Source organism: Colobus angolensis, unplaced genomic scaffold (assembly GCF_000951035.1).
Source record: "Colobus angolensis palliatus isolate OR3802 unplaced genomic scaffold, Cang.pa_1.0 Scaffold38, whole genome shotgun sequence".
Classification (NCBI taxonomy): domain Eukaryota; kingdom Metazoa; phylum Chordata; class Mammalia; order Primates; family Cercopithecidae; genus Colobus; species Colobus angolensis.
Genome location: NW_012117154.1, coordinates 4944566 through 4964134, shown reverse-complemented (window position 1 = coordinate 4964134; position 19569 = coordinate 4944566). Strand labels below are relative to the sequence as shown.

The following is a 19569-nucleotide window of genomic DNA, read 5'->3' as shown; positions in this document are numbered from 1 at the left end:
ACACGGTCATCCTAATGACCACTGCCACCACTGCTTTCCAGCGCCTACTCCCAACAAGGCACAGAGAGGGTGTGGCTCACCCAAAGTCACATTGTGCATTGGTGACAGCCAGGGCTCCTGGGCCTGGCAGACACCCCTCTTGCCACACCTAATTTATCTGCCTAAGCTCCATGGCTCCCCTTGTTGGGTCCCTTGCCCTCTCGGAGCCACAGTTCCTGAGTCAGTGTAAGTCTTCCTCCACTCTGTAAACATTCATTGAGTGCCTGCTGTGTGCCGGGCTCTGGATACCCAGCCAGGAGACATTGCCACCATTGGTAGAGCTGAGGATCTGATGGGGGAGGCAACAGTCAAAAGCTGCATTCCCAACATCTGCACGATACCTTTCCTGATGGATTCTGCCTGTTTCGTCTCTCCCCGGCTGCAATAAGGCCCCCAGGGGGGCAGGGATTTTTACCTGTTTTTTTCACAGCTGTACCTGCAGCTCAAAGTACCTGGCATAGAGTAGGAGCTTAATAAAGGCTGTGGAGGAAAAAACCATAAAAATGGCAAAAGCATTTCCTGTATAGGAAACTGTCATGCACCCATCAAAATGTTCTACCTCCTAATGTGAGATATAACCCAGTGGATGAGCTGTAGTCCTGACTCCAAGTCACATTATTTTAAGAGATTAAAAAAATAAACATTTATACCAAGAATAGATGAGATGGGCATTTGGAGCTGCTTATGATTTGGGGATGCTATGGAAGCATGTGATTGTCCACATCAAAGTAAGGGATCAGTAACTTATTAGAAGCTACCCAGTATCCAGAGGAGGTACCAGATACTAAAGTAGAAGCTTTTAGTTGAGAAGCCATCCCAGAAGTCAAGGGCAATGTCCTTATTAACTTCATATTAAAAAGTAGCTTTAAATACTATATTATAGTTCTAAAATAGTAATTGACATCTACCCATCAAACTTTCAGAAAAAAAAATTGGATCCATTTATAATTGACTCATAATAATCAATGCAAACTTCTGGCAAGTAATGTTGGCAATCTCAAAAATGCTTTCTCGATAAAGGTGGAATCTGGTCATCTCAGGACACCTGCCCGTGAGTGCCATGAGCCTTCCTAGCTAAATTACTCCATAATTGTTTGCATCATGGAAAAGGTAAATTAAATGTTACATGCAATGCATATTGGTCAGGAAATTTTCTGGAATTGGCCTAGGAAGTGGTAGAGTCATATCTCATCTGCAACCAATATAACCCAGGCAAGACTGTGAAGGTGAGACAGGATTCAGAGCCATGGGTTCACGATTGCAAGTCTACCTCTTGCTAGACTTTCTGTTCTCAGCATGGATAATACCTATCTTCCTGTCAAAAGACTGTGGAATTACCGTCCTGGAGGGTCCTTATTCCAACACAGACACTTCACTGTGTCTGAATCGCCTTCGGTGTTCGCAAAATACAAAATCAATCACAAAACGAAACTGAAATTCCCTAACTATAAAAAGCCCTCCATCTCTCTGGGCCTTGAGTTTTGCCACCAGCTTTATTGGCCATGCAGTCTTGTGTGGCCAAACTCTATCTGTAAGCAGAAGATTACTCCTTAACTCCTAGGTCGAGGATACAATAGGCTATTGGCGTGACCGTCTCTGAGTGCTCACTTAGTCCGGTGCCCCATGAGATCATAACGGGATGCTGTACATGACCAGGAGTAACTTCAGCAAGGCCTGGCTCTGCTCCATTTCATGTACACAGTAAAGCATTGTCAAGGATTAGCCTCACACATGAAGTCTTGTGCCGAAAGGAAATGGCAGTCAGAGGAAATGCCAGCCAAACTTTTTCTGACCTCCAGCTTGGTCTGGGTACGCTGCAAGAGACTTCAAGGCAAAAACTCTTCAGACCTCTTTGGAAGGAGCCATTTCAGGTCCTCCGAACAAATGCCCGGGTGGTCAAGATCCAAGGTGTGGACCCAAGTGCTCACGAGTCAGTAGAAACAGGCAACAAATCCAGACCAACGGGACGGCTCCAATGACCTCAAACCAGGACTAACCACAAAACCTCCAGATGCAAAAACTAAGAGCTGTGGACCAAGCAGACAGCTTCGGGAGTGGGCAGCTTCCACTCCCGATGATGAGACCAGATAATGATTGAACTTCTTGTGACTTCCACTACAGTGGTTTTCTTTGTGTGCATTTTTAAACATTATACTCATGGCTATTCTCTCCTTTTAAGGATCAGATTTCAATCCTGCAACCACATTTTATAATTTACTTGTTTTTGACTTCTTCCTCCCTCCTTTAGACCAAAACACATTTTCTCCTAACCCACCCTAAGAATGACTCAGCAGTCCATTTGGAAATCTTGCCTCTTGCTGGACCTGCCACCCATTTCTAACTCCAGGAACCACACAAACCATGGGCATTCCCTTATTGAATTCCATGCCATACATTTTCCAACACATAGTTACCTTAAGATCCATAGAATAAGTATTCTTATGCCCACACACACATAGGCTGCCGTAATTACTCCTACCATAAAACACAACCAGCATGGCCAGGGTCTGGGGGGAACGATCCTGCCTCCTATATGACCATCCTCATGCTTTTCACATCCCTTTAGATCTGCTCTTGATTTCACTAAAGGCAGTATTACCACAGACTTACATTTCTCATGAACAGTCATGATTTTTGCTTCCAACTCTTCTCCACTCACGAAATACAATTAGACATTACCACAGACTTACATTTCTCATGAACAGTCATGATTTTTGCTTCCAACTCTTCTCCACTCACGAAATACAATTAAACAAATAATGGAACCATTTGCAAGAGGCACATGCATGAAGAAAAATGCCCACGTGCAGGAAGGCAAGATTGTGAAGTTGCCAAAGTGGTCATCGCTGTTTGCTGAAACAGAGCTCACGGGAAATTTTTATCTCTGAATATCCCCACACTGCCCCATCCCAACTGTGCCATGTGAGGGCCCCTTTCCTTACATGGTGCCAATGCACCCCCATGCTGGCCTGAGGACCATCATCGTACTTTGGGGGCTCCTAGCGATACAATTGCAGGATTCAGCTCCTCTCCTGTCCCATTTCCTCTGCTCTTCACAGCTTTCACAGAGTAGCTTTGCTGGAAGAGTTAGAGCTGCAGGTTCCAACAATTAATCTGAGGGTCTTTGACCTTGGTAGTGGTTCCTGACTTACGGCTATCACAGGCTTATCCCTTGCTCTGGCTGGAATGGCATAGTCCAGGAAAAGAACCTTTATCCACCCACCATAGTGAGATGGACGACCACCCAGCTTTGAGCCACGCAAGTCGGCGCCTGAGTTCTGGGGAACACTTCCTGTTGCTGTTACCCTTGTCGAGTCTAGCAACACAATCTCCAAATACAAACATTGGCTTTCCAAATTAGACAGCAGAGCTTGGAATATTTTCTGGCTAAAGGCAGGCTGAGGGGGATGCGGGCTCCCTGGAAGTTCCCAGACTTTGCTGACGGTACTGTCCCCTGCTAGATGCACAGCCACGGTGGCGGCGGGGGCGGGGTGGGGGTGGCGGGCAGGGAGGTACTTGCAGTTGTGGAGAGAGGAGAGTGACTGACTACAAGGCTCCGTGCTGCGTGCAGCATCATCCCCCATGCAGGGTGATCCTGGCTTCTACCAAAGGTGGCTGCTGAGAGTGCCCTGCAGGAAAGGCCCCTGGGGCACCACAGTCCCAGAGCAGCACCTCACTTCTTGGGAATACCCCTTCCAGAAGCCCTGAGGCCAGCCCCACACTCCTACCTGCTGGCCCAGCAGCTCTCAGCAGCTCTCCTCCCTTGGGACAGAGACTGCTTACACTGCTGGGCTCAAAAACCTGCCTCATGCCCCGGCCAGGCTCATCCCCACATGTCACCCTGTGCTGACCTGGACTGCTCCCTCTGCAGTGGAATCTTCATTCGGACCCTCTGTCTCAACCTTTCCTGATGAGCTTCTGCCCTGTCTTGCATCCTCCCCCCCGCAGCCTCAGACGGGCGGATCTTCCAGCAGAGCCAGCCGTTCCTGGGCTCAGCAGCCCCACCCGGGGCCCCCACTCACTCGCAGGAAAGACCATGGTTGTGTGAATGGCCCCGCGGCCACTCAGCCTTCAGTCCCTGTTCTCCAGCCTGGCTCCCAGAGGTCCAGCTCCACAGGCCTCCTGCACCCCCCTCCTCCCACGAGGGCTGAAAGCACTTCCTGTTTTCAGAACTAGCCCTGGGTTCATAGAAAGTTTTCTGATGTGAAATCTGTGAAACCAGAAGGGCTAGGCAGCAATTTTATGGGATCACTGAGATGGCACAAACAGCTCCCAGCCCTGTGGAGACTTTCTCAGGGGGTACAGGAGGGCCTGGCCAGGACCCAGCAGCACAGTGTGCCTGGTGGCACGCACCCTAGCAGCTGAGATCTCAGGTGGCCTCACTACCTGTCTGTGTGGGAGGGAGCCGGGGACTCTGAATCCCCAGTCACAGTATCCTTCAAAGGCTGAGAGCTGGAGCCAGCTGCCTTTGGTGACGAAGTCAGGGGTCCAGGAACAAAACTGAGTACTGATGGGAGGTGATAACTCAGCCTCAACTTCTTCCTCTCCATGGGAAGAAAGAACAAGGGCAAGGAGGATCCTTTTGTGAAGTCCAATATTCTTTATCTCATGTTCTTTTTAAAACATGTTTAAAACCATCGCCACTCTCACCCTCATTTTCATGAAGGGCAGGTCTTGCTAAGCATATCATGAGCTGATTATTAAGTTTGAGAGGACAGGAGCTGGACACAGATTGTTCTGCAAAATAAAGGGGTGAAAAGTTGCAGGAGTGACCATGTGTGAAGGTCGGAGGCAGGTGTGAGCAGTGGGGTGACATGTAGGGGATGAGAAGTGCCTCAGTCCCCCTCCCCATTGCAGTTTAGGGAGGATTTTCTGACACAGGCCTGTAGAAAAAGGAATGTAGGTTTCAGGTTGTGTGGTGTGTGCCTGGTGAACCATCTGTCTCCCCTACGCAATCTTCAGAAATGGCTACAGTGTGTCTGCGCAAGTGGACTGTCTCGGGAGCCCGTGGGCTGGCTGGGTGCCCCTGCAGGCTCACGGAGACGACACAGAAGAGCCAGGTGACACACGGACAGGCGGGACTCGGACTACGCACACAGGCAGGAGAGAATGGAAGTGGGGGGCTTAGGAGGCTTGGGGATGCAGGCCTCTGCTTTCAGCAGCCACTGCACTGTGGTTTCCTCTCCAGGGCTCGGTCACCACGTGGGAGCTTCCAGAGCCTGGTACAAATGCAGAGCACGGGAGCCGTGGACCTTGACTTGAAGAGAAAGTGCAGGTCTTGAGAGAGAGAGGAACTGAAAAACCAAGAAGACAGCTGTTGAGAGAAGAGGAGAAGGGAGAAGACGACGTGGCTGTCAGGGTGCAGGGGACACTCAAGTTAAGAGTTAAGACAAAGATGAGAAACGAGGTGAGGCCAGAATCCAGGAGGGAGCTACCGAGGGCCAGGTTGGGGGTGACGGATCCAAGGAAGGACAGCAAGGCCTTGATAAGATGCGGTGGACCCAGAGGAGAGGCGAGGTCAGGTGAGTTGGAATGGTCAGCTCTTCGTGGAACGAATGACTCTGTACTGCTGAGCCGCAAGATTTAGAGTTGCTGTCAACTTCGAGGCAACTGTTAAACCAGGGAGCTGCCAAATATTTTCAAGGGGTGACCAGGCCAGAAGTCTGAAGACTGAGAAGTATGCATTCTGGATAAATTGAAAATTGGTAAGAAAATAGGAGGGGATCCTTTTTTCTTAGAGGATCAAGCTTGGAAAGTCCCTCCTTCTGATTGAGAATAAAAAAAGGGATTTGGTTTATTGCAGCTCCCACACTAGCAGGCTGCTTTGTGTCTTCCAGTTTTAGCCATTGACAGGTTCTGAATCAGACACCTTCCTACAACATTACCATCTTATTCGGGTTTCCCCATAGAATCATTCACTGCAAAATAGCCACTTAACATGGTTCTGCCTGCCTCCCAGGAGTGTCAAAAGAAAATATGATCCCACGGAAAAGGTCTCTGCTGTTTTTTTTTTTTTAAAGAAAATTTTACTCAAGAACATATCCGTGGATTTATTTAATCTCCTTAATATAAATAAATTATGTTAAGATTGTATTAGTCTTGTGAATATGCAATCACAACAAATTACCTTGCAGAAGTCCAAGCTAGTCAAATTTGCTCTCCTGGTGAATCCAGGAGCTCTCTCTTGTTCAAGAGTGAGAGAGACAACTGTCCTGTCCTCCCTTAGCCTTGGCCTTGGCCTTGGAAGGCTGAGACTCTGGCCAGCTTGAGCCATGTGGATCCTGAGAGCGCTCCTGGGTAGGCATTTGTCCTGGTGGAACGCCTCGTCAGAGCAGTGCACAGCAGGCCCCCGTGGAGGATCAACACAGTGGCTGAACACTGGGAAGGAGCTGGCGCTTTAAGTCCGGACATCTGAAACTTGGTAAGACTGGTCTTTGGAACTTGCCCACTCCATTTGAGTGGAAGCGTGGCCTGATCACCCACGGCGTGCCTGTACCGGCACTTTGGCTTTTTTTTTGACTTGACTTAAATTAATTGCTTGATATTTTGGCTTAGTTTTGTTTTTGACTTGAATTGCTTGATAAACAGGCGTGCCTTTATTGGCACTTTGGTTTTGGTTCTGATTTTGACTTGGCTTAAATTGCTTGACGAGCAGGTGTGCCTTTAACAACACTTTGGTTTTAGTTTTGATTTTGATTTAGTGTAAATTAGATGAGTGAGTGATCTTTTACCCTGTCCTTCTTGTAGTGTGAATGTTGTTTTGTCTCAAGAGAAAAATAGGTCAGACACAAAGTAAGCCCACTCCACTAGGAAGTCTGTTAAAACATTTCAAAAAGAAAAATTTCAAAAAGAAAAAAGGAAAGTCATCAAATCTTACTCTATTAAAATGCATGTTACAGAACCTTAAGAAAGGTTTTGCAGGAGATTATAGAGTTAAGTTAACCCCTTAGAGGTTAAGATCTCTGTGTGAATTAGAACTGCCCTCTTTTGGTGTTGGATGGCCCACTGAAGGAAGTATAGACAGAGAACAATTGGCCATGTATTTAAGGTGGTGACGGGTCGGAGGACAGCCAGTGTACCTAGATCAATTCCTTTATATTGACTCATGGTTAAATATAGTATAGACAAAATCAGCATAAATTTAGCCCTGTTTAACAGCTTATTGCAGAAAAAGTCAAAAGTAAAAGTAAGAGCGGCTTCGCCAGCAGACACAGAGTTAAAAAAGGGAGTCCCAGAAACAGCAAGAGAAGCCAGTTTTGCAGGAGCTGCCAGAGATAATAGAAATTCTTTCTCCATGTGTCCTAGCCTACCCTGCTTTACCGAAGTCAACAACCCCCTCAGAAATGAGATTCAGGAGCTAACACGCCCCAGGTCTCACCTCGAAGGGGAGGATCGGAGCCTCGAGAGGCCAAGGAAGGAAGTCAAGATAGTCAAGTGGGCCATCTCAGATCTGGTCTTGCTCAAGCTATGCAAATACCTCTCAGGGAGACGCAAGGACCTGTCTATTATAATGACCAGGCCTACATCCGTGGGAGCAACAGACTTTCATCTATTAGCCCTTTTCAACCATTGATCTACTAAACTGGAAACACCCTGAACCCGCACCTTGCTCCCGGCAGCTAAAGCCCTGTCGAGCATGACTATGTAGAGGTGTTGGACTCAAGTTTACTCTAGCAGATCTCATCTCTGGGACCAGCCTTGGGCATCAGTAGACTAGGAGCTATACGTAGACAGGAACAGCTTCATCAACCCACAAGGAGAGAGAGGTGCAGAATATGCGGTGGTAACCCTGGACACTGTCGTTAAGCTGAGCTCATTGCTTTAATTCAGGCCTTAGAACTCAGTGAAGGTAAGACTGTAAACATTTACACTGACTCTCAGTATAATGCCTGTTTAACCCTCCAAGTGCATGGAGAATTATATAAAGAAAAGAGCCTGTTAAACTCTAGGAAAAAGGGAAAAAAACACCCAGAGAATGCAACTCAGCTTCAGCGTTTGCAGAAGTACTGAGAAGAACTTCTGCAGAAGCTAAGAGTTGGTAGAAAAAAGCAAGTAATGTAAGAAAAGATTTCGGGAATGCTTCAAGGAGCTGACAAAAGCCTAAGTCAGTTTTAAAAGAGCCTCTATAAAGCATTCTGGCTTTACACCCCATTTAACCCTGAGCCTGCTGAAAATCAGTATATAGTGAATACTTCATTTGTAAAGCAAGCCCAGGGTAACATCAAGCAGAAGCTGCAGGTATGAATACCACCTAGTCTATAAAAGTGGCCACCAAGGTGTATGTTAACTGTAACCAAGGAACAAAACTGGGAAAGAGCAAAAGAGAAAGAAAGACTAAGTGTAAAAAAAAAAAAAAATTAGCAATGTACGGGTTTAACACATATTTGATCCTAGGTCTTCATTTAGAAAATAGTTTCCAGCTATACAAATTTAAAACCCTTGGCCGGGTGCAGTGGCTCAAGCCTGTAATCCCAGCACTTTGGGAGGCCGAGACGGGCGGATCACGAGGTCAGGAGATCGAGACCATCCTGGAACCTCGTCTCTACTAAAAAAATACAGAAAAAAAAAAACTAGCCGGGCGAGGTGGCGGGCGCCTGTAGTCCCAGCTACTTGGGAGGCTGAGGCAGGAGAATGGCGTAAACCCAGGAGGCGGAGCTTGCAGTGAGCTGAGATCTGGCCACTGCACTCCAGCCTGGGCGACAGAGCGAGAAAAAAAAAAAAAAAAAAAAAATTTAAAACCCTCATTATAAACATATTACTAGTAATAGAAACTTGCTTGCTGCTCCCCTGTGTGTTACACTTGCTGCTTCAAATGATAAAAGGTTTTGTAGCTATCATGGTTCATCAGAAAACTTCAGCATAAGTGTATTACATAAAACACTATCACTCTGTCTTGTAAAGAGACTCAAAAAGTAAAAATAAAAGTGAGAACTCCCACTAATTAGTGAAAATTCTCAAAGCGGGGGATAAGGAAGGAGACCACTACTATTCCTGCTGCCCTCCTCCCCTCTACCTTGCCTAGTTCACAAGACAGGAGGAAAGAGAGAAAGAAACTAAAGTAAGATAAATAGCCGACAACCTTGACACCACCACCTGGCCCTAGGAGTTAAAAAAAGTAGTAATAATAACATCAACCCCTTACCTAAACTACGTGTGTTATCTGTAGATTCCAGACACTATAAGAAAAAAGCATTGTAAAACTTTTTGTTCTGTTACCTGATGTGTGTAGCCCCCAGTCACGTTTCCCACGCTTGCTCGATTTATCACGACCCTTTCATGTGGACCCCTTAAAGTTGTAAGCCTTTAAAAAGGCCAAGTATTTCTTTTTCAAGGAGTTCGGCTCTTAATATGCGAGTCTGCCGACGCTTCCGGCCCAATAAAAAACCTCTTCCTTCTTTCATCCTGTGTCTGAGGAGTTTTGTCTGCGGCTTGTCCTGCTACAGACCATTGCACTCCAGCCTGGGAAACAGAGCAGGAAGACCCTGTCTCAAAAAAGAAAAAGAAAAAAAAAAAAAGAAAGAAAAAAACCTGCACATCCCAAGGGAGTCAAAAGTGCTTCAGAGGGTGGGATGGGGGTGGGAAGTAGAGCAGAGTAAAAGGAGGAGAGGGTGCGAGGAAAGATAGCTCGGAATGCTGATCTTTTTAAACTGCTACAGACAACATTCTAAACACAAAATGAGAAAGAACAGTGTTCAAAAGGTGTCATTAAAGCCGAATGGGGTGGCTCACACCTGTAATCCTAGTGCTTTGGGAGGTTGAGGTGTAAGGACTTCTTGAGCAAGTGAGTTTGAGACCAGCCTGGGCAACATAGAGAGCCCTTGTCTCTACAAAAATAAAAAATAAAATAAAATGAACCAGGTGTGGTGGTGCCCACCTGTAGTCCCAGCTACTTGGGAGGCTGAGGTGGGAGGATCCTTTGAGCCCAGGAGCTTCAGACTGCAGTCAGCCATGATCACACCACTGCACTCCAGCCTGGGGAACAGAGCAAGACCTTATCTCAAAAAAAAAAAAAAAAAAAAGAAAAAAGAAAAAAAAAAGGTGTCATTGATACCATCATGTCTCCTTTCCACTCTGTATCAATTATAAAATGGACTTCAGCCCCCAGAGTGCAGGCGATCCAGGGTGCAGTGGTCCAGAGTGCTGGAGTTGGCCCCTACTGGCTGGGAACTGGCCACGGTGGGAACATTCACACCATGAGAACAGAAGAGAATCTGCAAAGTCTAGAAATCAGGCACCACCCTCCGCCCTGCCCCACCCTGCCCCATGACAGCCAATTTCCCAGCATATGACCGTCACCAAGGTCATGTCAGAGCATCACAAATACCACAAAACAAGGAACACTTGAAGCCCTCCGAGACAGCTTTTGGGGCACAACGCTCCTTATTCAACCCCCAGACTTTGTAGAACGCCTAGCAAAGCTGTTCTAAAAACCACCCTTTTGTGTTCACCCAACTGTTGGCCAGATCAGGATGGAGGCCACCCTGTCCCCAGGGCCAGCCACTTCCCCTCCAGAGTCTCTCTGTGCACAGGGCTACTGTGGGCTGGAGGCAACATGGACCCTTTCTGCACCTCACACCAGAGGCAGCATCAGAATCTTATCTTTACGGCTCCTGACTCCCAGCACATGCCACGTTCACCAAGCAGATGTCATGTCACTAGGGAAATATTTTTTAAACGCGCATCTGCTGTGCATCAGACACAAAGCAGCCCTCCCTGCACTGGCCCCGTTCTTACCGCTGCACGTCCAGGATGGAGAAATCGTCTCTTCCCTTTCCTCTACTTCACTTTTATGTGGCGTGTGAACCACTCCCTCCCCTGCTCCGTCACCAACAAAAAGGGAGAGAAATGAAACTACTTGATCTGGCCACAGAAATGAAACTGAGTTATCAGCGTGCTCTGCAGATGACTCAGAGAGTGGTCCTCAAACTCGAGCTGCATCCAAATCCTGGGAGAGCTGTGGAGACGGGATGGCAGTTCCCCCAACCCTGCCGGAGAGTCTGATCTATCACATCTGGGCTGGGCCTGAGAATCAGCATTGCTAACAGATTCCAGGGGAGGCTGTCATGGGGGCAGCTCAGAGTGGCTTGGTCACTGGAAGGCTCTGCCATAACAGTGCCATCCAGTACCACCTGTGTGGCTCTGAAATGTGATTACCGTGACCAAGGGACTGGACTTTGAACTCCATGTAATTTGAATTAATAGCCATGTGTGGTTCGGGTATCGGACCTCACAGATGCACTGCTGTTACAGCCCAGGGACATGCTGTCAGGTACATGATCTGAACTCGCTGAACTGTCCTGCTTAGCTTCATGCCTGAGCCGCACCTGACAAATGTCACGTCTCCCCTTGTTAGGTGCGGAAAACCCAAAGAAGGAGGGTCAACAGCTTTCTGCAAGCACCTGTGTCTGAGATCCCTGACTCATAGCCAAGATGGTTTTCTTCCCATTGGAGACAAGGAGGCCCCAGGACAAACCCCAGGCTCCGGAACTCAGCCTCACGCTGGCTGCATGTCATCTTTCTGGTCCTCAGTTACTTTTCACTGCAAAAGTGAAGGTGCACAACTGCGTGCTCCCTAAGGCTTCCTGCTCTGTGACCAAAGTCAAGGAGGGCCAGGCATTCCCCTCACCAGAGCCAAGAGGTCTGGGAACCTCCAGGAAGAGCCTTTCAGACACTGGGGAGGGGACCAAGCCTCTTGAGGACCAGCAGTGATGGCTGGGAGGGAGGAAGTAGGCTCTCAGCTCTCCTTTCCACCCGTGATCCTCTCCCAAACAAAAATCGACTTTACGCATTAAAAAAAAAAAAAATCCTGAGCACCTCTTTGCTAAGTCATTGTAATGACTTCCCTTGAGCGCAGGCTCAGCTTTACAGAAGATATTTAGAAACTTAAAAATATTTTTCAAAACCTTGGCATTAGAAATATTAATGCCAGATCATCGTCAGGATCACCTATCCCTGAACCACTTCTCTTCCCGAGAGCCCGGGGACAGATGCTGAGGAGTGAGGGGAGGAATTTGAATCTCAGACTTGGCAGCGTGATATGACATTTGGTTTCACTAGGAATGTCTTTCACAACAGGGCCTGGACCGGCCTACTGCTTCAAGGAAGTCACAAAGAAAGGCCTCAGAGAAGCCGGACAGAGGGACATGAGCAGTTTGGGCCACCTCTGGGGACCCTCCACCCTCCGTCAAAGCAGTATCCCCCTCCCGCACGCCCCTCACCAGCCACCCTGGGAAGGACCAGAGGTACCTGCGCATGCAAACTTCAAGGACAGGGTTCTTGTGTTCTGAGCGCTAAGCCCTGAGGGTGAATGAATGTCCCACGCAGCATCCAAGCACAGAGGCCGAGGCCGGGGCCAGGGCTGGAAAAGATGCTGCTGCTCGGGCCTTGGTCACAGCCGCCGCCGGGTGGAGATCTTTCCTCAGCTGCACATCAGGGAGCGTTAACAGTGTGCAGCTTGGTAAAGAGGTGAAGTCCAGAAGCCCCAGTGCTCGCCTCCTGCTCTGGCACACTGACTATATGGAAAGCACCAGCGCCTCTGTGTGCTGATGAAGTTTCTGGCCACCTGGAAGCACCTGCAGCACGTGGAGCCATCTAGAGCCAGCATGCATCCACTCTCCCATGACCTCTCCAGTCACAGTAGGAGACATCAAGCATTTAAATGCTTCCCTGGATTAACAGGACAAAGGCAATGGTGAAGTGCTGTAGACAAGCAGGGTTCTTACCTGGGGTGTGTCCCTCCCAGCAGAGCACAGGAGCAGCAGGTGCTCCTTGGAGTGGAACTCCACCGTCTCAGTGTCCGTGTGACCTGGAGTGCGGTGGTGTCCGTGTGACCTGGCTCTTTGTTTCTCTTTTGTTTGTTTGAGATGGAGTCTCACTCTGTCGCCCAGGCTGGAGTGCGGTGGTGTCCGTGTGACCTGGCTCTTTGTTTCTTTTTTGTTTGTTTGAGATGGAGTCTCACTCTGTTGCCCAGGCTGGAGTGCGGTGGTGAGATATCTGCTCACTGCAACCTCGGCCTCCCAGGTTCAAGCGATCCTCCCACCTCAGCCTCCCAAGTAGCTGGGATTACAGCAAGTCCCACCATGCCCAGCTAATTTGTTTTGTATTTTTAGTAGAGATGAGGTTTTACCATGTTGGCCAGGTTGGTCATGAACTCCTGACCTCAAACGATCCGCCCATCTTGGCCCCCCAAAGTGCTGGGAATTTGGTTGTGAGCCACTGCACCCAGCCTGGCTCTTTGGTCCTTAGCCTCTCTGTGCCTCACCAGTTTCACTGGGTTAAATCATCATGATCCTGTCACAGGGCGCGTGTGAGCGGTGACCAGCAGGGTCCATATCGGGCAGGGAATGTGACTCGGACGTGGCCAGCCCCCTTGCATGGTGTCCACTGGTGGGGGACTGGGCTGGGGGCTGGCAGTGCCTAGTGCCTTCAGAGATGGAATGACAGTCTCCACACTGAAGACCACATTGTAGGGAAACATCAACAGGATGTGGAAATGAATGGCAATTCACAGTCCTGTGCCCCGGGCGCAGACGCAGCAGTGATCTGCAGGGACAGCAGAGGTCCAAGGGGCCATCACTAGGTAGGAGGGGCCGTGGTCACAAGCACTTCATAGCCCAAAGCTGGATCCCTGGGCGACCCCTGGCCAGGAGTGCCCCTGAGGCCTATTCCATGACAGTGAACTAAGATCAACGATGCTACAAAAATATAGCAATTTCGGCCAGAATAAAAATGTACTGCCCTCCTTTTTTCATACACAAAAATGTCTATGCATACCAAGAGCTTAGTACTTACTAGGGCCTATGTTAGTTTTGTGGGGCTGCCATCACGAAGAACCATACCTGAGTAGCCTGAACAGCAGAGGTCTCTGGTCTCACAGCTCTGGAGGTCAGAAGTTCCAAATCGAGGTGTCAGAAGGACTGTGCTCCCTCGGAAGTCTCTAGGGGAGACGCTGTTCCAGGCCTCTCTCCAGCTTCCCAGGGTTTGCTGGTGATTTGGGGTGTTGCTTGGCATACAGGTGCATCATCCCAGTCTCTGGGTGGGTGTGTCCAAATGTCTCCTTTTTATAAGAACACCAGTCCTGATAGGTGGGGGCCCACCCACCCTACTCTAGGACCATTTGATCCTTACTGACGGCATCTGCAGTTAACCTGTTTGCAAATAAGGTTGCATTCTGAGATCCTGGGGGTTAGGACTTCAGCAGATGAAATTTTGGGGGATACAGTTCAGCCCCTACTGGGATCTGAGCCATGACCCCATTCAATGGTTTGCAGCCTCCCTTGCAGACACCAGGCTCCCTGAGGGGCCTCTGCCCAGGGCAGGGCTCGTAGGCTGGGTGATGCTCCTCCCTGAGCTAGAGCACTGCTTGGCTCTCAGCAGTCATCAGGTCATTGCATCTCCACTCACAGTGGCCACCCCCTTCCCTGGAAGAGGGCCGTCATGCAGCCCACAGCCACACTGCCCATGGTTTGCTGGGGCCCCTGAGGGAGGGGTTGACATCCTCTGGCCTCACTGACCTGGCGCCTCCCATGTTTGGGGCCTTGGGTTGTGAGCAGGTGGGGCTGACACATCAGACCAGGAGCTTGGTGAGGCTTGGAGGCTGGATTTCTGTTCCCTCCCTGGCTTTCATACCTGACAGGGGACACCCCTTCAGCCTGGCTTTTCACACCTAGGGCTCAGCCGTGGCTGGCCTGTGGCCACACTAATACAAACAAGAAATCAGTGCTCTTATAAGCCACTGAGACTTGGGGCAGTTTGTCACTGTGAGAATGCTGGAAATCAGGGTGCCATGTAGCACCATGTTTTAAAAAGGAGTCCTGCCAACAAAAATGCTTGGAAACCATTCATCTATCCCATCTCTTTTATTTTACAGATGAGATATAGAGGCTCAGAGAAGCAGTATTAACCTGGCACCAAAGTCTCCTAGCTCTTCTGGGGCCAGGCCCGGGAAAGAGGTGAGAATGGACACCTGGCACCGACTGCTGGCCCCAGTGATTCTATTTTCTTAGCCCCGAATCACACACGTCATCTGACCCACCGTTTCAGCAGGTGTGGAACATCCTGGACTCTTGGATGTACTGCTGCATCTTCTAGAGAGTGAGGCGTTCGGTTGCCCTCCTGAGAGCTCAACAGCCTGGCATGAAGGCAGGGACTGTGTAGTGTACCGCCAGTACCAGAGGTGGGAGGTACCCAGAGTTGTGGAATGAATGAATACATTCACAGGCCCACAGGAAGACTGCAAGAGCTCCACTTGAGTTGAACAAGGACGTTACCTAAGCCCTCAGAACTGCTGCTAATTCTCCCAGCAGAAGGAGGCGACTGTCGGAAACTAGGAGGTGCTTGGTGATAATGGAATAAAGGTTTTCTCTCTGCAGAGCTGTCTGGACCACACAGGGGTCACACTTAGATGTGATCATAACATAGCTCCACCTGGACAAGCTATTTCTTCCAACCCTCTTTCCAGCTTGAATCACATCATTACCTTTAAGAATTTCCATTCGTTTTAGTTTCCTGCTAACCGACATCTTCACTATATAAAATACTGGTATAAAAATACTGTGTACCAAGATTTGATACAACTAGCAAATGTTCATTGGTTTAAAACAAACCCAAAATACTCATCAAATGTGGACTGTTGGATTTAGAAAAATAAGATTGTTGAGCGATTCCAGCTGCATTTGTTTATACAGAACACATTTATTAAGGACCCTGCAGTGTCAGCTTGGTTCTTTGGGTATGCAGCCTTCTATCTGGATCTCTGCAGGCCAGCCAGAATATCTGTTGTTCTTAGTATCAGAGTGGTTGATCTGTGTAGAGAAAAGAAGAGTTTTATTTATTCATTAATCTAATAAACAAGTATTTAATCAGTGTCAGCTGTGAGCAGACACAACCACTTCCTAGATGTGAATTTGCTCCAACCAAAGCTGGGTGTTTGATTTCCAATACATTTCTTAATAATATATTTTTAAATTTAAATTAATATATAATAGATGTACATATTTTTGGGGTATATGTGATAATGTGATATATCCATATCATGTGTAAAGATCAAATCAGGGTAACTGGGATATCCATCACCTTAAATTACTTTTTCTTTATGAGAGGTACATTCAAATTATTCTCCTCTATTTTGAAATGTACGATAGATGATTTTAAACTATAGGTGCTCTAATGATCTATTGAACACTGTGTCTTATTTCTTCTAACCGTATATTTATACCCTGTTTTTTAATAATATTTGAAGCAGTTGTTAATATGGCTGTAGAACTTTCTGCAATGATGGAAATATTCTATAATCTACCTATTTGGTGGAGTAGCCCATAGCCACAGTGGGTTATGGAGTATAGATGGTCCCCAACTTATGGTGGTTTGACTTTATAATGGTGCAAAGGAGGTAATGCATTCAGTAGAAACTATACTCCGAGGACCCACACAACCATTCTGTGTTTCACTTCCAGTACAGTGTTCAATAATTCCATGAGACACTCAACACTTTATTGTAAAATAGGCTTTGTGTTAGGTGATTTTGCCAACTGCAGTCTACTGTTAAGTGTTTTGAGCATGTTTAAGGTAAGCTAAGCTAAGCTATCTTTGATAGGTTAGGTATGCTAAATGCATTTTCAATTTACAATATTTTCAAATACGATGCTTTTATTGGGATGCAAGCTGAAGAGCATCTGCACTTTAAATGTGAATAGTGCAACTGATAAACCAAAATTTGAATTCTATTTAATTTTAATGAATTTAAGTATAAAATGTAAATTTAGCTAGTAGGTATCATATTGGACAGTGTAGCTCTAATGTTTAGTTTTCAATTCTGGGGGTAAAACTACATGTTTATATATATATGTGTGTGTGTGTGTGTGTGTGTGTATGTATTTTTTTTCCCAGAGTTCTTGCAGAGTTCCTTGCTCAGCAAATGTGTATTCATCCTGAAGTGGGTTTAGTCCTCTATATCTTCAACTCTTTTTTTTTTTTTTTTGAGACGGAGTCTCGCTCTGTCGCCCAGGCTGGAGTGCAATGCTGTGATCTCCACTCACTGCAAGCTCCGCCTCCCGGGTTCACGCCATTCTCCTGCCTCAGCCTCCTGTGTAGCTGGGACTACAGGCGCCCGCCACAGCACCCAGCTAATTTTTGTATTTTTAGCAGAGACGGGGTTTCACCGTGTTAGCCAGGATGGTCTCGATATCCTGACCTTGTGATCCACCCATCTCGGCCTCCCAAAGTGCTGGGATTACAGGCGTGAGCCACCGCGCCTGGCCTATCTTCAACTCTTTCACAGATAATAGAGCACCTTAACTTGATGCTTAAATAAAGTAAGGCGCATTTTATTAATAACCTTCGAATTCTAGTAATATATTCCTTTTTATATAATAGCTTTACTGGGATATAATTCACACAGTATAAAATCCACCAATGTAAAGTGTATAATTCAATGGTTTTAGTATGGTCACAGAGCTGTGCAACCATCACCATGGTCAATTTTAAAACATTTTCATCACCCAAACAAGAAGCCATGTACCCATTAGCAGCCATGAATCTCCTTTTCCCCCACCCTAGGCAGCCACAAATCTCCTTTCTGACTCTGTGGATCCTCTCATTCTGGAAATTTCATATAAATGGAATCACACAATATGTGACCTTTTGTGTGTGTTTGTTTGTTTCACTTAGCCTGTTTTCAAGGTTCATCCATATTGTAGCATGTATCAGAACTTTATGTATTTCAATATATTCCATTGTATGGCTATACCATATTTTATATATACAGTTCTTACCCATTAATCAGACATTTGAGCTGATTCCATTTTTTGGCTATTATAAATAATGTTGTTATGTGTGCACAAGTTTCTGTGTGGACCTATGTTTTCATTCTCTTGGGTATATACAAACAAGTGGAATTGTTGGGTCATAGGGTCACTGTATGTTTAACTTTTTGAGGAACTGCCAGAATGTTTCCCAAAGTAGCTGTAGCATTTTACATTTCCTCCATTAGGGCATGAGGGTTCTAATTTCTCCATATTCTCACCAGCACTTCATATTATGTCTTTTTAAAAATCATAGCCAACCTAGTAAGTGTTAGGGGGTATCTCATTATGGTTTTGATTTGTGTTTTTCTGAAAACGAAAGATGTTGAGTTTCTTTTCATGTGCTTATTGACCATTTGTATATCTTCTTTAAAGTGACATCTATTCAGATCTTTGTCCATTTTTAAATTGGGTTGTCTTTTTATTATTGAGTTGCAAGAGTTCTTTATGTATTCTAGATTCAGGTCCCTTATTTGCAAATATTTTCTCCCATTCTGTGGTTTATCTTTCACTTTCTAGAAGGTGTCCTTTGAAGCACAAAAGTTTTTTTTTTTTTTTAACCTTTAAGTTCAGGGGTACATGTGCAGGACGTGCAGGTTTGTTCCATAGGTAAACATGCATCATGGGGGTTTGTTGTACAGATTATTTCATCACCCAGGTATTAAGCCTAGTATCCATTAGTTATTTTTCCTGATTCTCTCCCTCCTCCCACCTTCCAGCCTCTGATAGGCCCCTCTGTTGTGTGTTGTTCCCCTCTATGTGATAGTGTGTTTTCATCATTTAGCTCCTACTTATCAGTGGGATCATGTGACACGATTTTCTGTTCCTGCATTAGTTTGCTAAAGATAATGGCCTCCAGCTCCATACATGTCCCATGTCCCTGCAAAGAACATTATCTCATTCATTTTTATGGTTGCATATTATTTCATGATGCATATGTATCACATTTTCTTTATCCAGTCTATCTTCAATGGGCATTTGGGTTGACCCCATGTCTTTGCTATTGTGAATAGTTTTGTAATGAACATACGTGTTCATGTGTCTTTATGATGTAACAATTTACATTCCTTTGTTTTTTGAATATTAAATTTTACTTATAACAAATATAATTTGTTAGGAGTATTCCCAGTAAGGGGACTGCTGGTCGAATAGTATTTCTGTCTTTAAGTCTCTGAGGAATTGCCACGTCTTCCACAAAGGTTGAACTAATTTACACTTCCACCAACAGTGTAAAAGCATTCTTTTTTCTCTACAACCTTGCCAGCATCTGTTATTTTATGACTTTTTAATAACAGCCATACTGACTGGTGTGAGATGGCATCCCATTGTGGTTTTGATGTGCATTTCTCTAATGATCAGTGATGTTGAGCTTTTTTTCATATGCTTGATGGCCACATGAATGTCTTCTTTTGAGAAACGTCTGTTCACGCCCTTTGTCTTTTTAATGGGATTTTTTTTGGTAAATTTGTTTAAGTTCCTTACAGATGCTGGATATTAGACCTTTGTTAGATACATAATTTGCAAAAATTTTCTCCCATTCTAAAGGTTGTCTGTTTATTCAGTTGATAGATTCTTTTGCTAGAAGGACAAAAGTTTTAATTTGCTGAAGGGCAACTTACTTTTCTTTTCTTTTCTTTTTTATTATACTTTAAGTTCTAGGGTACATGTGCACAACATGCAGGTTTGTTACATATGCATACATGTGCCATGTTGGTGTGCTGCACCCATT

The 19569-nt window shown here is 46.3% G+C and overlaps 2 protein-coding genes across 3 annotated transcripts in view; both read right to left on the bottom strand.

Annotated features, from left to right (window-relative positions):
* MX2 (MX dynamin-like GTPase 2) overlaps positions 1 to 10919 on the bottom strand; it is a 43974-nt gene extending 33055 nt beyond the window's left edge. The window contains exons 1-2 of one of the 2 annotated variants that reach the window (XM_011954058.1): positions 10774 to 10830; positions 455 to 519 (exon numbers count right to left, since the gene is read on the bottom strand). The gene's annotated coding sequence lies outside the window, so the exon portion shown is untranslated. Of the gene's footprint in view, positions 1 to 454; positions 520 to 10773 lie in introns of both variants that reach the window. The other variant, XM_011954057.1, reaches the window with a different exon arrangement.
* A 4346-nt stretch (positions 10920 to 15265) lies between these two features.
* FAM3B (family with sequence similarity 3, member B) overlaps positions 15266 to 19569 on the bottom strand; it is a 52787-nt gene continuing 48483 nt past the window's right edge. The window contains exon 7 of the mRNA XM_011954220.1: positions 15266 to 15842. Within this exon, the coding sequence (XP_011809610.1) occupies positions 15753 to 15842 (90 nt within the window). The 3' untranslated portion in view covers positions 15266 to 15752. The remainder of the gene's footprint in view (positions 15843 to 19569) is intronic.